This window comes from Hydractinia symbiolongicarpus, chromosome 2 (assembly GCF_029227915.1).
Source record: "Hydractinia symbiolongicarpus strain clone_291-10 chromosome 2, HSymV2.1, whole genome shotgun sequence".
NCBI lineage: Eukaryota > Metazoa > Cnidaria > Hydrozoa > Anthoathecata > Hydractiniidae > Hydractinia > Hydractinia symbiolongicarpus.
In genome coordinates this window covers 30501873-30528303 of record NC_079876.1, presented here as the reverse complement: position 1 = coordinate 30528303, position 26431 = coordinate 30501873, and the positions used below count along the sequence as shown (strand labels likewise).

Here is a 26431-nt window from a genome sequence, read left to right as displayed (position 1 = left end):
TTTACCAAACAGATGGTAACATCCTGGCATATCAATAAAGGGTATACACTTACCTACTATGGTGATATTGACCTCCTTCCTTACTTCAGCAACACTGTTGTTGGCTACGCATACATAAGATATGTTTTGTTCGTTCATTGCTTTTATGTTCATTGTCAATGGAAATCCTGGAATGCCACTTTGAAGAGGAGTTTTATCACTATGCTTGAACCAATGGATTGTTGCTTTTGGATTACCATAATTCGATAAAGAACATGTTAGCTTGTAGGTACTTCCTAATGGTACCTTGTGGAAATCTTTATCCAAAGATATTCCCAAATTATGAGGTGGATCTGGAGGTGAGAAAATAAACATGTCTCAATTGATTGACCGTGTTCGTTCACTGTCCCTAATTATGCAACTGATTATACTTGCTTTTATTCTTAACTATGTGTAATGTGTGTATATGCAACAGTTGTATATAGTTTTAGCTACAGTTTTGTAATCACAATAAAATGACAAACTAGCAAATAATTGTGTTTTAACCCTATTCAGTCCGGGGTTTTTCGAACATACTATGACCGGGGGGGGGATTCCGCCCCCCCTCAATAACTTTTCATAGGATTGTTCAAATTGAATCAAACTTGGCACACTTATAGTACGTCACAAAAGGAACAAAATGGCGGCAATAAATTTTTGGTTGCGTCAGTACATTTTCTGTGACGTCATCAGAAGTCTGAAAATTGTTAAAAATGCCACCATCTGCTTAAAATATAATTACTTTTGTTCTAGAGCGAATTTTTACATTCTGTTTGAAGTTTCTGAAAGCTAAATAAATGTTATTTAACATATCTTCCGGTTTTGACGTGGATCGGATAAAAAATTGCCAAAAATTGTCCGAAAATCTGTTTTTTCCGATTTTCGGGTAAAATCCGACAAAATCGGGAAATCGGAATCGTCACGTGTCCAAATTATTTAAAATAATTCTTCTTGATGAAACAAAGTTGTGTTGCAAGTTTTAAGTTCTAAGGATAATCCTAACAGGAGTTATTATATTTTCCTCATTATAAGGATTTCATAGAGATTTTTAGGGGTAGTTTCGAGTAATGGCCAATATCAAAGCCTCTGAAAGGTATGGGTCCTAAAAAATTTAGCATGCAGGTGTCTAATAAATAAATGTTGACACTCAGTAAGTATCATAGCCATATAACAAAGCAATCAGGAGTTATTAAAAAAAAACCGTCAGGGGGGGTGGAATCCCCCCCCCGGACCAAATAGGGTTAATCTGAATCAACTTTACATTGCCTCTTTCTTTAAAAATAATTTTTGAACAGTCAAACATTGGTGCATAAAAATGTGAAATTCTTACACGAAGTTAGTTATTATAAGAAAACTTTTACTCTGTGTTTATATTTTAGGGACCTGGTAGCACCCTCCTTTATGTGGGAAAAGGATGAGGGGGCTGGGAGCCCCCTTTTCTTTTCCTCCCTGAATTTAATTGCCGTATATGCGGCTAGTTTCACTTTAAAATTTCTGAGATGGACTAGCCCTTTTATGCTATTGACTTGCTAGTGGATCTGTTAAATATCTTCAATAGGAAATGTAAGCCCGAATTCTGATAGCTATATCAGCTTCCATTAATGCTTAGGACAATTTTAAAACGACACATTGCAGAAGATTACTTACAATGAACATCGATTATTTCTTCACTGTCTTTTTCAATTTTTTCTCTTCTGTTCTGATCGTCCATAAATATCGTCCTTGCGTTACAAACATATCTTCCACCTTGGTTTCTATTAATGTTTTTCAGGGAGAACGTTTGATTCCTACTCATTACATAGTACCCTCCATCTGGTTTTCTATCTTTAAGCCAACTATATGTGATACTTAACGATGGATGGTATGCTTTTACGTAACAATAGAAAAACAAATCGTCTCCTTCAACTATAACGTCTCTACTTTTTGTGATGTTCACTGTTGGTTTGTCCATATCTAGATGGTAAAATGTAACTTTAAATTATTTACGCCAGATGCTAGACCGTATGGGACTGGACGTTAAGGACTACGATGCACATTTCTTCTCCTACATTTTTTTAGATCATGCGCTTTTTATCATAAATTAAAAGTGAGACTATTAGGTGAGACAATACTTCGGCAAAAAAGTTTAACAAAGTCTTTCTAATGTTTAATCTACCAAATCGTGGACCAATCATTGAGCCAAAATGGTAGCCGCTAGTAGCAACGGAAGGATTCCCGTGAATTTTCTATTCGATAACGACTAGTTATTAACAAAAAAACTTCAGCTTCCAAACAGCAAATAAACAAAACTATTTAAGTTAGGTTTTTATTCTTAGCAAAAATTAACACAAAAAACAAGTGTGATGAAAAGGGTTGTAAAATTGTGTTTTTAATTTTGGCAGCTAACACTATCTAAGGCGGAAGTTGGTCTCAAATTTCTTACTCCTTGTCTTTCAACAGAAGTTGACTAATAGATACCGTCTGGTACCTTTTAGCCTTTATCGTCTGGTAGCCTTGTCGTAGAGCGTTCGCTTTCAGAGTGGATAGTCTTGGGTTCCAGTCAGTGCTGTGTTATGCCAGAGACCATAATGTGTGAATTGAACCTTTCTGCTAAGAGTTCAGCATAAGAACAGATTTGATATCTTCGGAGGTTGTCTAGTTAAGCGACTGCATTGTTTGCATAGTTTTCGTAGCTCACATTGAAGCTCTACATAGGACCCTCATTGATAGCAGTACCAATAGTAGTTGAAGAGACTATCCTAGTTTTCAGCTCTTAAAAAATCTACAGAACATACCCCCGTCGCATTAAAGTTGATTGAGCCGCAATTGTTACGTCGTGTGTCTTTGCCTTACGCGCATACAGATACAGGTAATAACTAATCGTTTGCCGGTGGATTTACGGGAAGTCTTACACATTTTCCGTATTTGTATTTTGCGCCTTGCTCACGTTTTAAGATGAAGTAATAAGTAACATCTGAGCAACCATTTTTAACACAGAAACATGCGGTGGCGATTTATATAAGAGAAAAAGTCATTGTAGTCATAAATAATATGGCAACGAGTTACTTACATATGACTTCCAAAAATTGAACATTGGAATATCTAACTTGTGAAAAGAATGTGTTGTTCACCATACATGAATAATTACCAGTATCTGTTCTGGATGAAGCATAGCTAAGATAGCGTCCATGGTAGTTAATTACTCTACCCTCTTTAAACCAAGTAATATTGAAATCTTGGTGTGGATATAAAGCATAGTTGCACTCCAAATCTATGCGTCGACCTTCTGTACGCTTGGTAGTGTTCCACAATAGACGTATAGTTGGATCGTGAAAATCTAAAAATCATCGCGATTGGTAATCGATAAAAATGTTAACATTCGTTGTTATCACTTAGAGTAGTGAATGCATTATTATGCGTTCAGGTGCTCCTGAAATGTTACCAGCAAGAACGAAATGTAAAGTGCCCGTAATTCGTTATTACTTGAATAAAATGGCATTACTGCTATCTAGGATGGTTCCCTCCGTCAACAGTGCTGTTATTATAGGATTGACATTGGTAGATCATAAAACAAAACTTTTACGACGATATAAGTATCTGAACTGTTTCAAAATGGAATTGGTGTCACTTAATTATTAGGTAGCAAGACATTTTGGCTGTTTAGACCGATATTTGAAAATGTGTATTTCGTAAAGGGAAATATGTAGGTTTCTACTAAAAGCACTTGAGAGAAATAGAAAAATTGATGCACTACTACTTTGAAATCTTTTTTTGTACATGTTACATTTTCTTGAACTGTTTCACATATTAAATGAAGACCTTCTAATCTGATTTGACAAAAAACAAGAGATGTAGTAAATATACAAATTAAGAGATTCCAAAAAAATCTACAGAAGGTGAATAAGTAACTCACAGTAAACACGGAAATGTGAGGTATATTCATTGCTTTTGACACCAGTAAAGGATGTTGCTGAACAACCAATCTTCCAGCCAAACATATCAAGTGTAATATTTTGTAATTGTAGATATTTGGACGTTTCATTTTTTGTTTTATTATTTACTTTCCACGTGTAAGATTGCATTACTTCTCCACCAATGACAACACATGTGATGTTAACACCTTTCCCTTCGTATCCTGCCATAGGACGAGGCATAGCAAAAACAGTTACTGAAATGAGAATGCATAAAGTTTGTTCATTTAAGAAAAACAGCAGGTCACCAAAATTAAATAGAAATTTTTTATACAGAAAAACTAGATACTGCCAAATAATTTTTACATCAAAAATTGTTTTGAAAGTTTACGAGAGCGTGAAAAGTTGCAGTGGGGACCATTTTCCGTTATTACTCTTAAGGAGAAAGAGAACAGATTGCATAAAAAATTAACGAAAGTATCGTCCTACCATTGACCGAAACAACATTTGATCGACGAGAGATATTGTTAATTCTTGCATCACATCGATATATTCCTGCATTAGCTGTCTTGAGACCTTTCCTATGATATCGGAGGGTGTTACTTGATTGAAAATTTGTGATGTTTCTCCCATTTTTAAAAAATTGATATTCTATTTCTCCGGATCCGGAGGCTTTGCAAGTTATTATAAGACTGGCTCCGGATAAAACAACTGTAGATGAAGCAGTTAATTGTAAATCTAAAAAATAAATTGCTACGTAAAATAATGTACTTGCATCAACTCTAAATTCTCTTTGTTGACGCCTCTTTTAACATAAATCCGTTTTCATCATAGAGAGAATGTTAAGACCAACAAATATTTGTTATTTTCCTGTCTCAGAAATATGAAAAAAAACAAATAACACATTTTCCGCTGGATACATTGCTGGTCTGAACTTAGATAATACAACAGTGTGAAATATGTGTTGATCACTTATACACTTAAAGCTAGCTTGTGAAAAGTGAAGTAAAAAGTCGACTGAGGGCGAGTTTATTGTTGACTTATTACATGTCAACAGTTTCCTGCTTCTATTGTGATTAAATATTTCCTTTATGCTAGGACGCGGGGATTCTTCCACGGTTACTATAAATTCATGATCCTGCAACAATCCCCTTAAAGATAATGAACTTTTTAACAACATAAAATGCTTACCATATACTTCAAGTGTTTTTGAATCTAAACTTATATTTCCCGACATACTCATTGCGATACAACTAACATTTTCTCCATTCAAATGATGAGTAATATTTCTTATTGTTAAAAAGTTTACAGATGTATTTGCAACAACAGTTCCATTTTGCTTCCAAATGAAATATGAAATTTCATCATCTGTCGAGACTTTGCAAGTTGCGTTGATGGCATTTCCATATGCAAGGTTAACTGATGGTAATGACAGATTCACTGTTATGGCTAAAAAATAGTTCATATTTTAGTTACAACATTCTGTACATATCAAAATAAAGGAAACACAGTACTATGCGATGTTAATTTAGCGTCAATATTAAAAAAGGGGCGAATATCTACTGGCATATTGATGGAAAGTTCTTGATACTGGAGTTTTATAGCTCAGACCTGGTAAGGAAATTTTACAGAGCCACATTTGAAGGAACCCAAAACCTCCATCAGTCTGTAAATGAAATACCAGCTTTGTTGATATATTTATGATTTATAATTCAGCAATTTCACACATTTACCAAACAGGTGATTAAATTTAAAAACAACAATAACAGCTTTCTTTTGGTTGTGGCTGCGCCTCAATGATTTCACACTTTATAAACAAATAAACAAGAAAAAGCTGGAAGTGTGTTGTGGAAAAGGCCTTAAATCTTAAAAAAAAATTGATTATTGGTCTTAACAGATATTTCTAAATCTCCAAAGCTTAACGGTTATAAAAAGCTGTTACTACTACAGTGGGTAAAATATTTGGAGTTATCTTGAGTCAAAGATGTTATTTTGGATGTTTACTGGTAAGTACATCTTAAACGTCTTATCTTTAATGTATTATAAAATGTTGCTAGAAAGGAGTATTGATATTAAATTCTTAAACATTGTCATTTATTGATTTGTATAGTACAAAATTTAGGATTTAGAAATCTAATATTTTTTTGTCTCCCCTAAAATTTATTTATGTTCACCCCTCCTTTTAATCTGAAGTCGATAATAAAAGTAAACCCGTTCAACTTTGGAGTTGCAAAATTGTGGGATAATTTTCCAGATTTAACCCTATTCATACCGGGTATAGGGGATCAAGCACAGTACCAGGGACGGGGGTAAAAAATACCTTATGAGCAAAAAATTTTGCATAGAAAGCTGCAAATTTTAAAAAAAGCTAATTAAGATTCGAATAACGCCAAAATAAATTCGCGCCAAAGACGCCATTTCGAGCAAATTGCTAAATTAAATTCACGTATTTTCTTTTTCTTTCATGGTATTTTCTGACAAATGTGTGTAAGTAAAACATCTCACCATGTGCAGTTGACAGAAAGAGACAGAAGAACGGTAAAATAATTTTCATCTTCTTTGTATGAAGCTGTTGTTTGAATCTAATAAAAAGTATATCATTAGTTGTAAAGATAAAAATCTAGCAGCAAAACTCAAAAGCAATCAAATTTTCACTGTAGTTGTTGTCACTTATCGCAGTTATCAAAGCAACAAATAACAAGCGTTCTGCGTAAAAATTAAGCTTAACTTTTTTCCAACTGGGATTAATTAACTGATCTGTTTAATTTTAATTTCCATTTTGAAAGACGTCCTTATGATCTTACAGCGATCACGTTTTTTCATGCAAATCCGCCGTTTTGAAAATTTTAGCTAAAAAAAAATATTTAAATATTTAAATATAAATAAGATATGTAAAAAGTAATGAAATTTTTTCGAAGATTATGGTTGTGCATTTTTTGTTTCGTGCATAAGCCCTCTACAACGTACACTTAGATGCAAAATCAAATAAAAATAATGTTTCCGCAAAATGTGCTTACTTCGCGAAATAAGATATGAGATACTTATCTTAGAAAAAAGTGACTAACATTTTCCCTGAATTTTACTGGACAACAATCTTGCCTTAAATTTCTTATAACTTTCCGAGGAGAAGTCGAATACCGTGCAAAAAACTTCCCGAAATAAGATATCTTATAATTATCTTAGAAAAAGAAGAAAAAGTCGGGAAAAGTGACTAACATTTTCCCCTATTTTACCTAAACATAATCTTGTCTAAATTTCTTATAACTGACTGATTTTTCTGAGGAGAAATGGAATATAAGGAATTGTAATAAAATAAGTTTGTCATTCAGGAGTAAATTGGATTGAAATCACAAAATTTTGATGATGTATATACACAAAATACATTAAATATACTTTTATTTTTTCTTAAAATATCCAAACAAAAATCGCAAACAAAGATTTTTTTTTCTGTCTACCCGTCCCCACAAAACTGGATTTTTGACTGCTCCTAGGTAGTAGACCAATCACGAGACCTGATTTTTAAGAACAGCCAATCAATAATTTTTTCGCGGCTTTCACATGGTAGGGAAAAGCAGGAAACGATCAAAGCTACGCAAGGACGGCAATTTTAAAAGCCGTAGTGCGGAGGTTGGTAGACACTTTTTGTCTTCTAAAAGCTTTTTATTTTAGTAGCTAATATTTGTTTTTATATGTTTTTACTTGGTAATAAAAGTATATTAACGTTTTCTACCCACGTATTAATGTTAAACAAAGCAATTTTAAAATTTTTTCTACAAACGTAGATTTTGAAGTAAGGTTCTTATTTTGTTGTTATACAAGCTTTTTATCCTGGCCAACATTACTTATCTTTGTGTTATCTTCACCAATGTGATTTTTACTTAGCTACAACTACGGTTGTCACTGTTAGCTAGCTAAAAAGTAAAAGTGACCATGTATAGTTGGTTGCAACAAAATTTTCAAGAAATCTTACTTGTAAAGATGGCAATTATATGTATTTAGCTACGCCCTTTTGAGTTTTGACGAGAAATTATCCTGCAAATAAAATTGCTGAGTTATTGTTGGCAATGAGTTAACAACGGGCTGTTTTTCTGTGTTTTTATTTAAACCGAAGCTCCAATAAACTTCTTTTTTTTGAAAAGGGTATTGCGCCTATAAGGCGAACTGGTGTAAGAACTCCACACACAGATGTGCGAAATTGAATATTTCAATCTTTTAAAAGATTTAAACTTTTCTTAAATCACCAGCACCTTCTAGGCTAATAATCAAGTTCTATTTGATTCCCACAGTACAGCCTAAGGGGGAGATTATCCTCGTTAAGGATCTCCTCCCCCTCTTTTTAACGGATTCACCATAGAAGAATTTACGCTATCCCACAACTTTTTTGCGCAGTCTAGGGAAGCTGTTTGCAAAATTACAACAAAAGCAAATTCGAAATTTCTAAGGAAAACAAACTGTGTTTTATACATTTCTGTAAGCGTATCGCTCCTTACGGCTACTACATTGAGGTGTTAGCGAAATATAAGCACTTGAATAAATCTATATTATAATAAGTTCGACCTAAGTTAAAAAAATTTATATAGCGCTGTTAGTATCGTCAGGTAACTGCCCATGGATATCTGCAGAGGTCCTAAGCTAACTCTGTTGCTGGGTAAAATAAATTCGGTTTGATTTGTCTTTGTCGCCGCAAGAGCTGTTTTCTAGTTAGACAGAAGTGCTATAGATTTATGAAACTAAAGCAATCTGGAGCCACCCTTGTGGTCTTCTTATTGAGTTATACAGCTAACTACCAAATCTGTAGAATTAGTGAGCTAGCTAAACCACTAAAATATAGATTACTTTATGTATTTTTAACTAGCTTTTACCTAGCAAACAAGCAAACTATCTGGTTAGCTTAAAAGATATGCACAGCGCATTTTTTTATATGAGAAGATTGGAGTTTGAATTCTAAACATCAGGAGGACACCAGTTGTTTTTGAGCAAGTAAGCTTGCCCTTTGAGACCTCGAATCGAACCCGCACAGATTGCTCAATTAAAATACTTCAAAGGAAGATATGAATGTGTTTCTATTGGCTGAAAATATAACGAAGCATTTCTACTGGCTTCCGAAAAGCAAAAGTCATGAACATTTCTAGTTGTTAAAAACAAACTAATCCTTTTTTAAAAACATTACCACTTATCTGTTCAGTCATCGTCATTGAATAATATAAATATTATCATGTCATGAACAAGTGAGTTTATTCTAGGCTACGATTCGACAGCTACAGCTGTCATCGACGGCAATGATGGTAATCATCTTTGGCTATTTATTATTTGAAGAGATAATTAGAGGATCGAAATTAACCAATCAGATCACAGCAATTAAAGTAATTATCTTTTTCACGGACTCAGATGGAAGCAATAAATTGAATAAAATCTTTCCTTTTTCTAAGAGTTTGCTTTATGTTACGTTTCTTTCTAAAAGTTCGCTTTTTTGTTACGTTTGTCCCGAACCATTTTTTGCACCTTTTCCTAAATGTTCGCTTTCCGAAGTTCGGGTAACCATATTTGTGGAAGTTGATAGGAAATACTATTGAAATAAGTATTACCGTCTATACTTTTTAGAAAAACGATTGGTTTTGTTCTGATTGGTTAATTTCGATCCTCTAATTATCTCTTCAAATAATGAACAGCCAAAGATGATTACGATCATTGCCCGTCGTTGACAGCTGTAGCTGTCGAAACGTATCAAGGAAAGAACTCTGTTATGCCCCACTTTGTAATAATTGCCCCACTTTGTAATATCTGCCCCACTTTGTAATTATATTGCCTCAGTTTTTAATACCTGCCCCACTTTGTAATAACTTTTGCCCCACTTTATAATTCCGGAGCTGCCCCACTTTGTAATTCATCGTTGCCCCACTTTGTAATTTTCTGAGCTGCCCCACTTTGTAATAATGTCTTGCCCCACTTTGTAATTTTTGGTTTATTTTGCTCATCAATAGCCTTTCAGACGCTCCCATAGAAAAAAGGAGGTTGCACGATATAAATTCAAAACGAAGCACACTGAAAGGGTACTCGAATTGGAAGTTAGTAAAAATGATAAAGTGAATATATGCTTGCAGGTACATTGTACACGTGGTAAAGTATATTAAAATATTATAGCTGCAGTTGGATTTTTTTTTGGAAAAAAGAAAACTCAGAAAACAAGTAAAAGTAAAAAAGTAAAAAATGAGTAAAAGTGTTATGTTTTTTTGTATTTGTATTTTCGAAAATTTTATCATCACCAGCTAGTATTCTCTCATGAGTTCTGCAGCGACACGCATCACCATTATTATCAAGGTCTCAAAACAATGAAATAACTTCTAAATAATAATCATCAAGCTGTTGTGAGTTTTGATAAAGTTAGTTGTGTTGTAGCAGGTTATAGAGAGGTTTATAGCATATTATTAACATAAAAGATAATTTATTACTTACATCAAATACACTTGGTTTTTTGGGCGAGACTGGATAGGATATAATTTTGGAAATCGGCATATACTTAATTTAACGGATTTTGATTTTAGGAATAGTTTTTGGACCAGACATGTATGAGATAATAGCGGAGGTAATAATGAACGATGGACAATCCAAAATCCCAGTGAAAGACAGGACTGCCACTCACAGAAGCGCGTACATCAAATACTGGAGATTAAAAAATGATCTGAAAATAGATTCGAATTGATAAAGGTAAACGAGTTTTGAAAAAAAGTGAATTAAATAAAGTGGTAGCGAAAACATTCAAAAAAAGTAAGTCCGCTGGATATAAAAAACTAAGAAACAGAGCCGAGAACGGATATGCGGGAATCAGTGGCAGAAAAATTCTCAGTATAACATCAAATGATGCTGAGTTTAAAAAATTTACTGTGAAATTCAGCAACAAAGCAGTTCCTAAACCAGTCACTGCAAATGAGGTAGGTTCTATTCATACTGTATTAAATGTAAAGGCACGGGGAAGAAACCTCGCCCTCTAGTTTATTTGCGACGTTGGGTCCCCCTTTCTTATCATCAAAACTTAAGAAGACTGTGATCAAGGTTGCTGAATTGATTTACATAATTGTGAAATGACGTTACTTTGTATTTTTGTATTACCTTTATCGTTATCGACAGTTGACTTGTGTTAATTACGGTAGATAATGAGACAATTTAAAAAAAGTATTGTTTGCTTTCCAGGTTCATCATATCCATCAAATCGATCTGGTCGACATGAAAAATATGTAAGTTGAATATCAAAGAAAAACGTATCGTTATGTACTGTCCTTACTCGATGTCTTTTCTGGCTTTCACTGGTTAGTACCACTGACTTCAAAACATGCAAGCAAGGTTAGAATGGAGCTTGAGAAAATTTACAATTTACATGGGACCCCTAGTATTTTAGAAAGTGACCAGGGTAAAGAGTTTTATGGATCAGTTCAAATGTATTGTCAGGGGAAAAAATAAAAATGATTAAAAGCAGACCTTACCACCCTCAATCACAAGGGAAAGTAGAAAGATCGCATAGAACTTTACGAAAAAAGATATCATACGATCTCATAAGTCAAGTATGATATCGGCGATGAAGTGTTGGTCAGACATGGAGAAAAACAAAAAGGTAAAAAAGCACCCAAGCATCGATTAGTTCTGCATGGAAAAGTGTTGAAGGTGGGTAAATACAAAAATAGGTATTTTGTGGAATTTAAATCACCAAAGACTGACTGGAAAGAGGCCGAATGATTTCTGGTGCAGGACATTGCAGATTTCAAGAAATGTCATAAATGGAAGAAAAATGGAAAAAGTCTGAAGCAACTTCAAAGGAACAACAAAAATTATATCAAAAGAATTTGTTAGTACCACTTACAAAGCAAGATCATTTGATGTTTTTCAAGATCAAGGGTATTCCGTTTCATACAACCCCTTTGGTGATGGAAATTGCCAATTTAGTGCTATAGCGCATGCGCTGACTCTATATGGTATTTTCAGATGTGATATGATAGTGAAGGGTGGCCACTCGAAATGTGCGTTGAGAAACCGTTTAGTGAATATTTAAACAGAATGTTTTCAAATGGGACATATAGTGATGAGCTAACGTTAAGAACTGCCTCTGAGCTATATAACATCGAAATAACGCTTATCTCAACCCTGGGACCTGAAGCTCAATTTACCATAACACCATCAGACTTTTGCCCTTTTAATAGAATAACATTAGAACATTTTGCCGAAGAATGTGGAGAACACTGGCGAAGAGGATAACGAAACATTTGAAAGGAGAGAAGAGGTTAATAAAGCATTAGAAAACAGGGAAGAGGAAAATGAGACAGATGAAGGTAGCGAAGGAGGGACTGTCACTTTAGGTAAGAAAGTATCGAAACTCTTTTGTGTGTTCAATAAAATCTTATCAGTCACTGTGTTTTACCTATAAAGTGAAAAGAATGGTAAATAGTCTTATTTTCCATATTTTAAAATTCAATTCTGAGTTTATTCAACTTAACTTTTGGTATAATAATTTCCCCTAGATCGTCCACAACGCGACACAAGAAAGCCTATGAGGCTCAGACATTCAATTAGAAGTCCAAGCTTATCTTACTGGACACGGGAAGGGAAGCACATTCGTTATTGTATCATTTTGTATTGTTATCCTGTAACAAAAACAATAGCATATATATTTTATTCAAACTTTAGTTCGCAATTTCAACTTCGATGATTTGCCACCAGAAATTATAGAAATGATCTTGATGTTAGTATTGCAATGCAGCGATTACAATTGTCCCCTCGCATATCGTTGCCACATATGCACACTTGCGAAACGTATGTAAATTTTGGAAAATTGTTCATGATTCCGAAAAATTACGCAAATTTTTGCCAAGAGTTTACGTACCGTATAAAAAGATCCTTCCACAAAAAAAAAGCTAGAATAGCATCAAATTCAATCCGGGTGGGCATGCAAAGGATTGTAAAAGTGCCGGCTCATTCTCTGGAATGGTGATAGAGCTGAATGCCATCCTGAACCATCCGAAATGGAACACGGCATGGCTAAATTTACAACTGCTGGCCTATGGTTGGTATATAATAGAAAGCATTGTGTGGAAATCGAAGAAGTGATTTTTAGTCTTTTATTCATTCCAGCTTTTATTTTCGATAGTCTTCGTTTACGTTCTAATGTTTTTTGACAAGTAAATTGCTTCCAATAAATCACACAGGTAGAAATTGTCGTATCTTTGTTCACATTTTTTATCTTTCTTTCATTCTATTTAGAAGTAGTGCTTTTTTACCTGAGTTTGATTTGTAGATATACCCGAGGTGACACTTTGCTTGCTGTAAAACAGGTCACGTTGAAATCCTCGAACTGATTAGTCTGCATGTTATGTTAAGATTGCTGCAAGTTTATTTCTTATGTTATGCAAAAAACACATTACCTACTGCTTGTATTATATTTCTGTTATGTTATGGTATGAAAACACTTCAGCTAGTACATTTTTTCACAAAAAGAAAGCCAGTGCATGTAATGTTACAACGCTTGCTAATAAAAATTAAAAGTAATCATTCTACTAACGTGTGACACGCGTTTCATTGCAAATAACAAGACAGAGCATCCAGAACACCGATAACATAACAAAAGATGACGTCATAAAAATTGCATATTGGTCAGCATGCGAAAAATCGAAAATTACAAAGTGGGGCAAGACATTATTACAAAGTGGGGCAGCTCCGAAATTACAAAGTGGGGCAAAAGTTATTACAAAGTGGGGCAGTTATTACAAAGTGGGGCAAGAAAATTACAAAGTGGGGTAGATATTACAAAGTGGGGGAATTATTACAAAGTGGGGCATAACAAACTCGCTTGTTCATGACATGAAAACTCATCCTTATTGGTTTTCCCGATAATAACAAATTCTAAAACCCCGAATTTAAAAACTTAATCTTCGACCTCGCGCGTCCATGTATTGGGCCGTCTCTATCTATCTTCCAGGGCGATTTTAAAGATTCTGCCTTCGCTTCTGAAATCACCTAGGACTGGACTCACAAAGCACACAGCACTCATCATTGCTTAAAGAAAAAAGCTACATGTACGTCAATAACGCGCCCGTTGTTTCCGTCGTACGGCTACGTTGTAAATTTGGGTTCTGGTTGAATGAATACAACGTTTTAACAGTCGCATGGATATAAAAACAAATCTTTTTATTTTCAGTACGGATTGTGGAGACTTATTTTTCGCTTGACTTTTTCAATAATCTAAATAGTTATAAAACTGAAAAAGTAGAAATTTTGCAATATCAATTTTTTTACATTCAGACTATTCTGTTTTGTGTGATTTATAAATAACAATCTTACATAATAACTACTCGTTAGCCCGTGGAAAAATCCACGGGTTCGCTCGTCCTTCTTATACAGCATTGCGTGCGTTTCGTTACTTGCGCGGCTAAGCTAACATTTTGCATGACGGACAGACCTATATTAAAATATAGATAACCGGAAAACCCGGCGTCAAAACGCCGTGATGAGCCACAAGTAACTTTTGTTGAATGCCCTAAGGAACGCTTAAAAAGAACTGCAAACTGTGCGACAGTCAGGTGAAGCGCTTTAGTACAGGTCTGCAGTATGTCGTAAATCAAGTGAAGCGCGCACACCATTCACCAAAAATAACTTTCCCGCAACAAAGGCTGAAATAAAACACAGTTTACAACTGTTGTGATTCCGTCATAGCAAAAACAATTGGTCAATTTTATTTTATTTTGCGGAATAAGTTTTTGTAAAAGTTAAAAAATTAATCGTGACACTGGACTGAGCGCTTAGTACAGTTAAAAAGTGTTACACAGGTGTATAGGGATAATACCCTTTTGAAAAAAACGTTCTTGCAGACTCTATTTAAATGAAAACACAAGAAACAGTCCTTCGCTAGCATAGGGCTAAGCAGTTAGTCCAGATTAGCATTGTTGCACATTCGTTCAGGCGTGATTCCCAAGAAAGTTTAAAAATTAATTGTCACAGTGGGCTGAGGCTGACCAGCATAGGCGTAACAGCCTTTTCCAAATTGCTCAGCCATTTTATTTGCAAAAACATTTTTAAGGAAAATAATTAAAGATGTAACTAGCTAGTTAAACTGCATTTAGCATAAGATTTATTGCTGAGAATATTGCGATATTGATAGCCAAACTGAATTTTTATACTCTCACTTTTTAGGTAAATATATGAGATAGCTAAGTGGCTACATCCTCGACATAAAAATAAATGTTAAGTTGGAGAAAAATCTCTTATACCAAACAAAATTAGTAAAAAGTAAGGCTATTAGCTAGCTAGCCTTTAAAATATTCGTTCCTAGCCAAAAATCATAAAACTGGTGCGTTTAGGATCTGTACGTAGCTTAAAAACGTGACAATATATTTATCTTCACATTTTAGAACATAAAAAAAACAAATAATACAAATATAAAAAGCTTATAGAAGACAAAAAGGTGAAACAGACTTAGAAACAACACTGACCACCATTACTTTAAAAACTAAAATGGACATCATGTTTCTTCGTTGGCATGTCTAGGCCGTGAAAGTCTTGGATTGGTTTTTCAAAGAATTAGGCGTTTTGATTGGTATAAGTCAGTTAAACTGTCAGTTAAACCATCCTATTTGTTTTCTGTGGCTCCTGAGCGGAATCGGCGATTAAGGTCACGGGGTAAATTATTATTAAAAATGGCGCATTTAAATAATGAATTAATTTTAATCACTTAATTTGTTTATTAAATTAGAGGTTTATCAATTAAATTAATTAAAGGGATCCCAAGGTACTTTTACAATTTGGACTTTTTGTTGACTTTACTTTTTGTTAAACTTCATGTAACTCCAGATATAGCTTTTTAAATATTTTTTTTCTCGTCGCTTGACCGCCATCTTGGTTATCTTCTACCTTCTTCTTCGTTAAAAATTTTCATTCTAGCTCCAGTGCTTTTTAGTGGCACATGACCCTGTTACGTATTATTTCGGTAGCGCTTTAATTATTACTGACTGCATAGCCAGAACATTACCTTCGTGCGGTGAAACGAAAGCTCTCTACGAACAATTATTTTTTTAAAAATAAATTAAAATAATTCTGCATAAAGTTTTTACGAAAAAAATAGAAATAATTCCGCATATGTTCTCACATAGCTGAGCAATCAAACGAAAAATAAAATGTGCACAGTTTTTATTTCAAAGGACTTTTTATTTGAGACACAGTTGGTGAAAGTTACTGATTATTCAACATGTCACACATTTGTGTATGGTTTTTATTTCAAAAGGATATATTGTGGAAGGCGAATAAAATATCAAGGTGTGACTATAAGCCTATAAAAAGTTATGGAAATAGTTGAAGAGGAAAGGGAGAGGGGGCTGCATCACCCTTCCCCCTCCAGCACGAATAGGATTAAGGACGGTAACAACCTTTGTAATTTGATACGGCACTCAGCATTTGCCGAGGTAATTACCGACATATTTTCAAAAGAAGTACCTTCGCGTTGGCAATTATTTGACGTGGTAAAATCGCACATAAAAAGTTCCTAGGTATTGTGCGATTAGATGTGTAAAAAATAGCCGAAGATATAACAGCGAAAAAAAGTATTTGTTTTTCCAGAACATAGTTCAGTTGCCTCCTACGGCAATGCAGGAAAAACAAACTCTTAGCAAAAAACAGTTAGTTTTTGCGCTTCAACTGCATCAATAAAAATAGTTTGTCACCAATGTAGTTTGATTAAATTTAGAAGCTGCCACGAGTATTCTAATAAGTATGAATATAGCTATATATATCGACGCTAAAAATGGCGAATAATGAGGGTTTGTCTAATCATGGAGGTGCAGAGCAGCGTTGACGAAGACAGGATACCTGTCTCTCTTTTCTGCTCTCGCGTTTCGATGTCTGTCTTGCAGCGTGCTATCGCAAAAGGGAAAAATGATGAATTTAGTTTACTAGACTACGTTGATGTTCGCACTACATATTGGAAGAATATCATAAAAACAAACTATAATTACACAGTGATTTCTGGGTCTTTCTGTATCGTGGGAAGAATTAAAGTAGTATTCTTTTCTATTAATTTTTTAATATTGTTTATTAAAAATATATCCATCTACTGAGTAACTTAGGCAACCTCGTCCCCAAGGATTGTTGAGAACAAGGTTGGCAATATTATACTCACTTGAGCATCATACCCCACCTAAGTCAACAGGTTATAGATTATTATTTTTTACAACCTGTTTGTTGTTTGTTGAAATAGATTCTTTAAAATTTAAAATAAAAGAAATCATGCACACACCTGCTGTTAATATATTATTTTTTTTGTTTTATTGCTTAGACGGCTAGGATATTAAGGCCAATATCCACACACGGAAAACGTTCCACGGACCGGACCGGATAACGATAAAAATCTGTTCCAGTCCGTTCCGTTCCAGTACGTCGAAGAACGAAAATTAGTTTTTACGTTGCTACGACAATAATAACAACATGGATGAAAACCATGTGCTTCTTCTAGTTCTTCTAATTAAAAAACGTCAACTGCAAGTAACACATTTACATAAGCGTAAACATAGGATGTGGGTAAGACAAATATTTTTGGAAAGAAAGGCGAAAGGAGAATATCATCAATTAATTCAAGAACTTAGGATCCATGATCATGAATTTTTTTACAAACAGTTTCGTATGTCTCCTACAAGATACGAAGAACTTCTCAACCTCATAGCCCCATTTATAACGAAATCTACTACTGCAGCACGTGAGCCCATAGGTCCTTCTGAAAGATTGTGTATTACACTAAGATACTTATCAACTGGTGATTCTCACGTTACAATTTCAAGTAGCTATCGCGTAGGAATTTCGACAGTAGGACGAATTATTAAAGAAACATGCGAGGCAATTTGGGAAAAATTACTCGAGCACGACTACATAAAAGCACCAAATTTGGAAGAAGAATGGTTACAAATTGCCGAGGGGTTTGAACAGGAATGGAACTTTCCAAATTGTGTTGGTGCAATTGATGGAAAACACATTGTTATGCAAGCACCCCCGCGCTCAGGATCATCGTACTTTAATTACAAGAAAACGCACAGTATTGTGCTGATGGCTATCTGTAACTCTAGATACGAATTTACGTTAGTTGACATTGGGGACAGTGGCAGAGAAAGCGATGGTAGCGTTTTTGCAGCTAGCAATATTGGTCAGGCCATTACCAGTAATTCATTAAACTTCCCTGCACCTTGTCCTTTACCTCATAGTTCACAAGTCGTGCCTTATGTTATAGTTGGGGACGAAGCTTTTCCCCTGAAAGTAAATTTAGTAAAGCCATACCCACGAGCTGTGCTAGATGATACAAAACGAATATGTAATTATCGGATTTCGCGAGCTAGAAGAGTTATTGAAAACTCTTTTGGAATTATGGCATCAAGGTTTAGGTTGTTCAGAAGACCAATTATCAGTTCGCCTGAAAATGTTAAAATTGTCACAAAGGCAGCTGTGTCTTTGCATAATTTTTTAATCTATGACAATGGGTATTGTCCCCCCGGCTTAGCAGATACAAAAACAAGGCAGGGTCAATGGCGACAAGAAATTGATGGATATAAAGGCTTAGTAGACATACCAAGAGTAGGATCTAACAATTATACAAATGATGCAAAAGTTGTAAGAGATAAATTCTGTGATTATTTTAACTCTCAAATTGGATCAGTACCTTGGCAATGGGAATACACACATAAGACTTCTGATGATTTTGATGCAGACAATTAACGACATATATATTTATATATAATACAAGGATGTAAATATGTACACAAAACAAAAGCAATAAGAACAAAGTTTGTTTACGTGTCTTTCTATGCAGCATACTTAATGTCATAAAGTACCTGCTGAAGCTTCAGCTTAGCTAGAGCATTTTGTTGTGGTGTTAATGCTGATAAGGATGACACTAAACTCAAACAAAACAGAGTGTCGGGATCTGTCTCTTCACGTCTTGCATTCGGTTTCTCGTTTACTTTGTTTAACGTTTGAAGGAGAGCAGCATCAATTAAACTAATTTGAGCATCATCATTACTCCTTTTTTTTTTTTACATTTGTTCGATATTATAACATCATCCGAAACTTCACTGGTTTCGCTGCTAGCTACATCAATCACACTACCACTATCACTGTTTAAAATGTTGCTATCTGTTACCTTGTTGCTCAATGAGTCTGACAGAAATCTAAGTTCGTTAAAAAAATTACAAGTGGGCAGCTTGTCATATCCTGCACCAGATTTCGTTCTCGCGTCTCTCTTTTTCAAGCACTTGCGATAATTTTCTCGTATTTTTGACCAATCATATTTGATTTTTTCAACTAAAACAAAACAAACATTAAAGCAAAATTAATATAGCTAATCTATCAACTGAAATTAATTTTGCACATGTCTTCCATAGGGAACTGAACAAAAAAATCTTACCAGATGCCCCCAGCTTTAATGATATTTCAGTCCAGGCTTGATCTTTTTTGTTAATATCTTTGTATGACCTTTGATTAGTTTTCCACAGACAAGGATAGCTAGGCATTATATCCACAATTCTAGAAGCAAGTGACACTTCAAGAAAGTTAGAATCGACTTCCTCGTCACCCTTATCAACCTCAGTCTGAATTTGAGGTGCTAAAGAAGGGGTGGTAAAAGTTGCAGTAGATTCTGGTGATGACAACAGCAAGACATTGTTGTTGTTGTTGTTGTTGCTTGATGATGATGAAGTGTTAGGGTTTGATATATGTCTTCGCTGGAAACTCAGAGGAACTGTGGGAGCTTGAGACGCTTCATCGTTAGCCATGCTTATGTTAAACCGACCAAGTTGTTGTAATTGCCAAGCATAACTTAGCATTTGTGCTGCATTTTCATCTTCCATAGCAGCATGCTGCTCTGCTGTTTGTTGCTGCGCCATTTTTGATTTGAGCATGCTCTGGTGGTTTGTTGATATCACGTGATTATTTTTTTGTAGCTTGTTATTGGTCAAAAATGCTAGTCGCTCCGCGGATCAGAAAAAAAGTTGAAAACATTTCAACTTTCTTCTGGCTTCTGGACCGGACAATTTTCCGTTTTGATTGCGCAATGAACTAACAATGAGCATGCGCAAAGCTTTGTTTTCGTTTGATCCGGTCCGGTCCGCGGAACGTTTTCCGTGTGTGGATATTGGCCTTTATGTTGAATTATTTTTTTAAAAAAACAATCATTAGCACAGAGGTCAATGTGAAATGTACATAGAATTTTTTTAACTTTGTTGCCACAGTTATTAATTATTTTTGGCTATGAAAGTCATTAATAATAGCGAGTAAAAGTCATTAATTTGAGAGCGCTACTGAAATACTACGTAATAGGGTCACGTGTCACTAGAAAGGACTGGAGCTAGCCTGTATCTGGCCGTCAAGGTGAACGGATGTCTGGATCAAGTTAGCCAAAATACAGAAAATACTAAAAGGGCGTTTTAATCTTAAAATGTTTACTGAGCAGCAACTGCAGCAATTAAACAAGAAAGAAATTATTAATCTCTTCTTGAGCAATCAAAAAGAAAATGAAAAGGTTACAGAAATACTTGAAATAACAAGAAAGATGGAAAAACGGATTGAAATCCTAGAATCACACTTAGCTGTCTCACAAACAACATCTAACAATCTACAAACCAGAATTAAAAGTCTCGAAACTGATCTTCTTAAGTCACAGCAATACAGCCGACGAGAATGTATCGACTTCGCCGGAATTGACGAAATGATTGAAGATAGTCAGTTAGAGGACAAGGTCAGTAACATTCTTAACGATATCGGCGTAAACATCGAACCGAAAACAGACATACAAGCCTGTCACAGAATTGGAAAGAGAAATTCAGTTATCGTTAAATTTTCCAATCGGAAGACTGTAAATAAGATAATTAGCAAGAAAAATTTACTAAAAGAAATTCCCGAAAATAAGGTGTACATCAACGAAAGTCTTTGTCCGCTAAATAGAAAAATTCGTGGAAGATGTAATAGACTTTTTAAAAGCAACAAGATCAGCAAATTGAGAACCAAGAACGGGATGGTTCAAATAAAAGTAAACCAAGACAATCTTTTTATCGACATAGACCATGAAGATGTTCTAAAAGATTTGTTTCCTGATTTCGTATTCGAATTCTTGAAAACATAATCAAATAAGCGCAGCCGTTGTTGTTTTTAGTCTTATTTACAAGCGAGACTATGTTATTTCTAGTGTGCATTCCAAAATGGCGGTGTAAACACGATTGTACGATCGTAATATTTCTGTTCTCTTTTGTTTTTGCTAATATCATTTAAGTTGTTTCCAATATTGTTGTTAACTTTTATATTTTTTATATCATCCTTACAATGCTTATTTTTCATGCCCTTTAGTATTGTTTTGTATTGCTATTCCCTTGTGTCTAGTTTGTGTGTGAAAAATGTGCCTTGCAATCCCTTTCCCTTGTAGTGTGTGTGGAAAATAAGTGAATGACAACCATACTGCAGTATTTTGTGATCTCTGCAAATTATGGTCTCATACCAAATGTAACAACATTACAGCTAGTGAATATACTCTGCTCCAAGACTCACCATTTAACTGGGCCTGTCAAAAATGCCTTAGAAATGTTCTTCCCCCAGGAAATGTTTTCTCTGACGACTCTACTAACATGAGTACTACCTCTCCTCCTGACTTTTCAAATTCCAGTTCTGCAAAAAATACTAAACTAAAATCTTTTTTGTCCCGCACGAATGATCTCAATAACTTTTACGAGACTGTACAAGAAAATATGGGTGTTGAGGGTGTCAACTGTAGGTACTATGATACAGACGAATTTACATCATTAAAGTTGGACAACATGAAAGCTCTTTCTTTTTTTCACATGAATATAGCATCTCTGAGTCTGCATTTTGATGAGTTAAACCTCTCCTCCAAAACCTTGAATTTGCTTTCGATATCATTGGTATAACTGAAACAAAATTCCAAGATAAAATCATCCCAAGTAATGTTTCACTTTCAAATTATACAATTGAGCACACTCCATGTGATGGAGAAAAGGGGGGAGCATTACTTTATGTATCCAACAGTCTTAATTATACCACTCGTGTTGATCTAGATAAACTTGCCTATAGGTCGCTTAAAGTAGAATCTAAATTTATTGAAGTCATTCGCAAAAACCGAAAAAATGTTGTTGTAGGTTGTATCTACAGACATCCTAAAATGCCTGTTGAGATCTTCAACAATGATATTTTAATGCCTCTCCTGGAAAAAATCTCGCTTGAAAAAAAATCTCTGACACTGATGGGTGACTTCAACATCGATATTATGCAAGTAAATACTAATACTAATGCAACAAATTTCTTAGATATTATTAATTCTTTTGGACTTTTTCCTCATATCGTCCTGCCTACTAGAGTGACTGAGTCAAGTCAAACTATCATAGATAATATTTTCACTACCCTTGATGAATTGAACACTATTTCTGGTAATGTTATAACATGCATCTCTGATCACTTGCCTCAGTTCCTTATTATCAATGGAACTAATGAAAAGTCTAAGCCACAAAAACTGAAAGTGAGAGACTGGTCTAAATTTAACGAAACCAATTTCTCAAATGAAGTCTCTGCATTAAATTGGGAAAATGTACTTTGTACAGGTGATAAAGATGTTAACACATCTTTTAACAATTTCTTCAAAGCCATTTTGGATATCCATGTTCCATATAAAACTATATTATCAACAAAATCAAAAACTGAACCACAAAATCCTTGGATGACCAAAGGTATTCTAAAATCCATGAAAATCCGTGACAAACTTTATAAATCTTTTATGTGTGCAAAAAACCTATCATTAAGTCTAACATCCAAAAAAGATATAAAAGATATCGTAATAGGATTGTATCCTTGTGTCGAACCAGTAAGAAGAATTACTATTCTGATTATTTCAAAAAAAACATCCAGAATAACATCTGGAAAGGTATAATTAATCTCTTCTAGTAGTCGCAATGAATCTAATTTAATCTCACTTAACATTAATAAATCTATAACCACAGATCCCCTAACTGTAGCCAATACTTTCAACAACTTTTTTTCTTCTGTCGCAACAAACCTTCGCAAGAAAATTCCTCACACACCTAAAAACTTTAGTCAGTTTCTAAAAAACAGTGTACCCAATTCAATGTTCCTGTCACCCACCACTCCAGAGGAGATTTTGAAATATTTATCTACTATAAACTCTAAAAAGTCCAGTGGTCCATCAAGTATTCCTTATAATGTTTTGAGTCTTATTAAAAATGAAATTGCTTGTCCCTTATCTAAAATTATTAATCTCTCATTTACCTTAGGTGTTTTTCCAACTCAACTTAAATTAACTAAAGTCATCCCTATTCACAAGAAAGAATCCAAACTCGACTGCACAAACTATAGACCAATCTCATTGTTATCAAATATTGACAAACTTTTTGAGAAACTGATTCATGATAGACTTTATAAGTTCCTTAACAAAAACAAGGTCCTATATTCACAACAGTTTGGCTTCAGAAAAAACTATTCCACTTCACAAACTTTGCTTAACATGATTCAAAAAATTGCTGACAACCTAGACAAAGGTAATTATGTTTGTGGAATTTTCGTAGATCTCCAAAAAGCTTTCGTACTGTTGACCATAAAATCTTATTGAAAAAATTGTTTCATTATGGCGTTAGAGGTAATGTCTTAAATTTATTAAAAATCCTATCTTTCTGACCGTGATCAGTTTGTCTCCATTAAAGGTATTTTCTCAATAAGGTATTTATGAAGCATGGTGTTCCTCAAGGATCTGTAGTTGGCCCACTTCTTTTCTTGCTCTATATTAATGACTTACACGAAGCAATAAAATTTTCCTTATTTCATCACTTTGCTGACGATACAAACTTGCTGCACTTTAATCCCTCATTGAAATCCCTCGTCAAAAAAGTCAATCTTGATCTTAGATTCCTCTGGCACTGGCTCAGTGCTAACAAAATATCTCTTAATGCTAGTAAAACGGAATATATACTCTTTAGACATCCCTCTAAACCCTTTAACTGTGAAGTTAAGCTTTCTATGTCAAAAGGTTTTTCCTAGTGAAACTATAAAATATCTTGGTGTACTGCTTGATTCTAACCTAGGATGGAAGTCCCAGATTAATTCAGTTGTAACCAAATTGAAAAAGGTTAATGGAATCATTGCAAAAATAAGACATTATGTGCCAATGGATGTTCTTCTGTCAGTTTATAATGCTCTTTCCACTCAAATCTAAATTATTGCTCCAAGTCTGGGGTCAGTCCATAAGTTTACAAGTGAACCGAATCACTGTCCTTCAAAATTGTGCTTTACGTCTTATGAATTTTGCCAACCATAGAACAAATGCAAACCAATATTATAAAGATTTAGGCATCCTTAAATTCACAGATACTGTGAAACTGCAAAATGTATTATTTATTTATAATTTACTTCACAACAATCTACCTGTTCCTCTGATTGGTACCTTTTCAATTGACTTCTCTCACTCTCATAATACTCGTGCTAACAGCCTAGGCCTTATAAATTTGCGTGCTGTTCGTACTTCTGCATTTGGTTTGAAATCCATTAGGCATCAAAGTGTCATATCATGGTCTAGTTGTCAGAATACCTTACCTGAAATAAGACTTTTAGATCTCCCTTTGCATAGACTTAAATCTCTAATAAAGCATACATTGTTGTCTAATTATGTTTAATTTATATATACCTAAAATTACTATTGTTCACAATCACTTTCACACCACTTTTTTCTTGGGATTTGCAATTGCAATATTTTTCACATTTTTTCGCTTGTCTGTCTTGTTTTGTAGTGTTGTCTGTGTAAGTTGTGTGTTTTGTATTGTCCACGGTGGCTGTCATACTTCGAGCTCTGCTAACTTTGGCAGTTTCCAGGGTTTACTAGGGCAAAAATTTTTAATTAATAATGTATATTTATCTCCTAGTAAACTGAAATATATGTTTATTTCATTTCATTTTCATTTCATTTCATTTGAAATTTTTAACGAACAAGAAGATCGAAGCGGTCATCAAGGCGGCAAGAAAAACAAATATTTAAAAAACGATATCTGGGGTTACATGAACTTTTAATAAAGAGTGAATATGTCATTAGGAATTTCTTATGAAAATCTTTCAGGTAAGTCCAACTTGTAAAAGTACCATGGGATCCCTTTAAATTGTGTAAGGAAAAAAATTAATTTCTGTAATTTATTTTGATCAATCATAAGATTTCCGATTAAAAATTTGCGGAAAGATCAAAGGAACATTGGTAACCCTTTTGAACAGACAAAATACAGCTATTATTATAGAGACTAGCCAGGAAACCTGGCTTCGAAACGCCGGGGTAAGCCACAAGTCAAGGTGTGACCATGCGTTGAACACTCTGTGGAGCGCTTAGTAAGAGTGGTAAAGTGCCACACAATCAGGTGGAGCGCTTTAGTACAGATGTTGTAAATCATGTGAAGCGCATATACAATTATAGTGTTGGGACTGTAACATATTTTTAAAAAATAACTTTCCAGCAACGATAGCTGAAATAAAAAAAGAGTTTACATACCGTTGTTACCCTGTCATAGCAAAAACAATCAGTCAATATTATTTTATTGTGCGGAATAATTTTTTGTGAAAGTTAAAAAATTAATCGTGACACCGGGCTGAGCGCTTAGTACAGTTAAACAGTGCTGCACAGGCGTATAGGGATAATACACTTTTGAAAATACATTTATCACAGCCTCTGTTTAAATAAAAAACACAACACAAGAAACAGTCCATTGTTAAAACCAGCAGAGCGGCTAGTCCAGGTAAACCACGTTGCACAACCGTACAGGCGTGATTTCCGAGAAAGTTTAAAAATTAATTGTTACAGTGGGCTGACCCTTAGTATAGGTAAACCACGTTGCACATGCACATAGGTGTGCAACAGGCTCTTCCAAAAAAAAACAGTCTGTTGTTAACAGGCTAAGCGCTTAGTACAGTTAACCAAAGTTGAACAGGCCTATAGGGGTAATACCCTTTTCCGAAAAAAGACATTGCAACTTCGGGTTAAATAAAAACACAGCCTGTTGTTGCAAGTCCAGCTAAAACAATCGCTCAGCCATTTTATTTGCAGAAAAAGGTTTTCAGGAAAATAATAAAAGATGTATATAGCTATAGCTACCTAGCTATTACATTTAGCATAAGAATTATTGTTTAAGAATATTGTTGCACCCAAACTGCATTTTTATGCTCTCACTTTTTAGCCAAATATAGGAGCTATAGCTAAATGGCTACAGCCTCAACATTAAATTAAATGTTGGCTAGGATAAAAAGGTCTTATACCATACAGAATAGTAATAAGTATGGATCTAGATGGCTAGATAGCTAGCTAGGTAGCAAAATCTTCGTTTCTAGCCAAAAATCCTAAAACTGGTGTCTTAAGATCTAGTACGTGGCTAAAAAACGTGACAATATATTTAGGTTAACATTGAAAACAAACAGAAAACAAATATTACAAAAATGTAAAGCTTTCAGAAGATAAAAAAATCAAACAG

The 26431-nt window shown here is 34.5% G+C and overlaps 2 protein-coding genes across 4 annotated transcripts in view; both read right to left on the bottom strand.

Moving 5' to 3' along the window:
* Nucleotides 1-26431, bottom strand: part of LOC130630606 (cell adhesion molecule DSCAM-like) — a 42445-nt gene that overhangs the window by 11972 nt on the left and 4042 nt on the right. For all 3 annotated transcript variants that reach the window (XM_057444169.1, XM_057444167.1, XM_057444166.1), the window contains exons 2-8: nt 6414-6490; nt 5100-5357; nt 4398-4646; nt 3911-4165; nt 3068-3334; nt 1666-1971; nt 54-332 (exon numbers count right to left, since the gene is read on the bottom strand). In XM_057444169.1, coding sequence (XP_057300152.1) covers nt 54-332; nt 1666-1971; nt 3068-3334; nt 3911-4165; nt 4398-4646; nt 5100-5357; nt 6414-6462 — 1663 coding nt within the window. In that variant the 5' untranslated portion in view covers nt 6463-6490. The remainder of the gene's footprint in view (nt 1-53; nt 333-1665; nt 1972-3067; nt 3335-3910; nt 4166-4397; nt 4647-5099; nt 5358-6413; nt 6491-26431) is intronic.
* On the bottom strand, nt 9360-26422 carry LOC130630609 (uncharacterized). The gene is made up of 2 exons (XM_057444170.1): nt 19327-26422; nt 9360-19223 (listed from the first exon to the last, which is right to left on the bottom strand). Exons 1-2 carry the CDS (start codon nt 19817-19819, stop codon nt 18916-18918), a joined length of 801 nt encoding a protein of 266 aa, XP_057300153.1. The 5' UTR covers nt 19820-26422; the 3' UTR covers nt 9360-18915.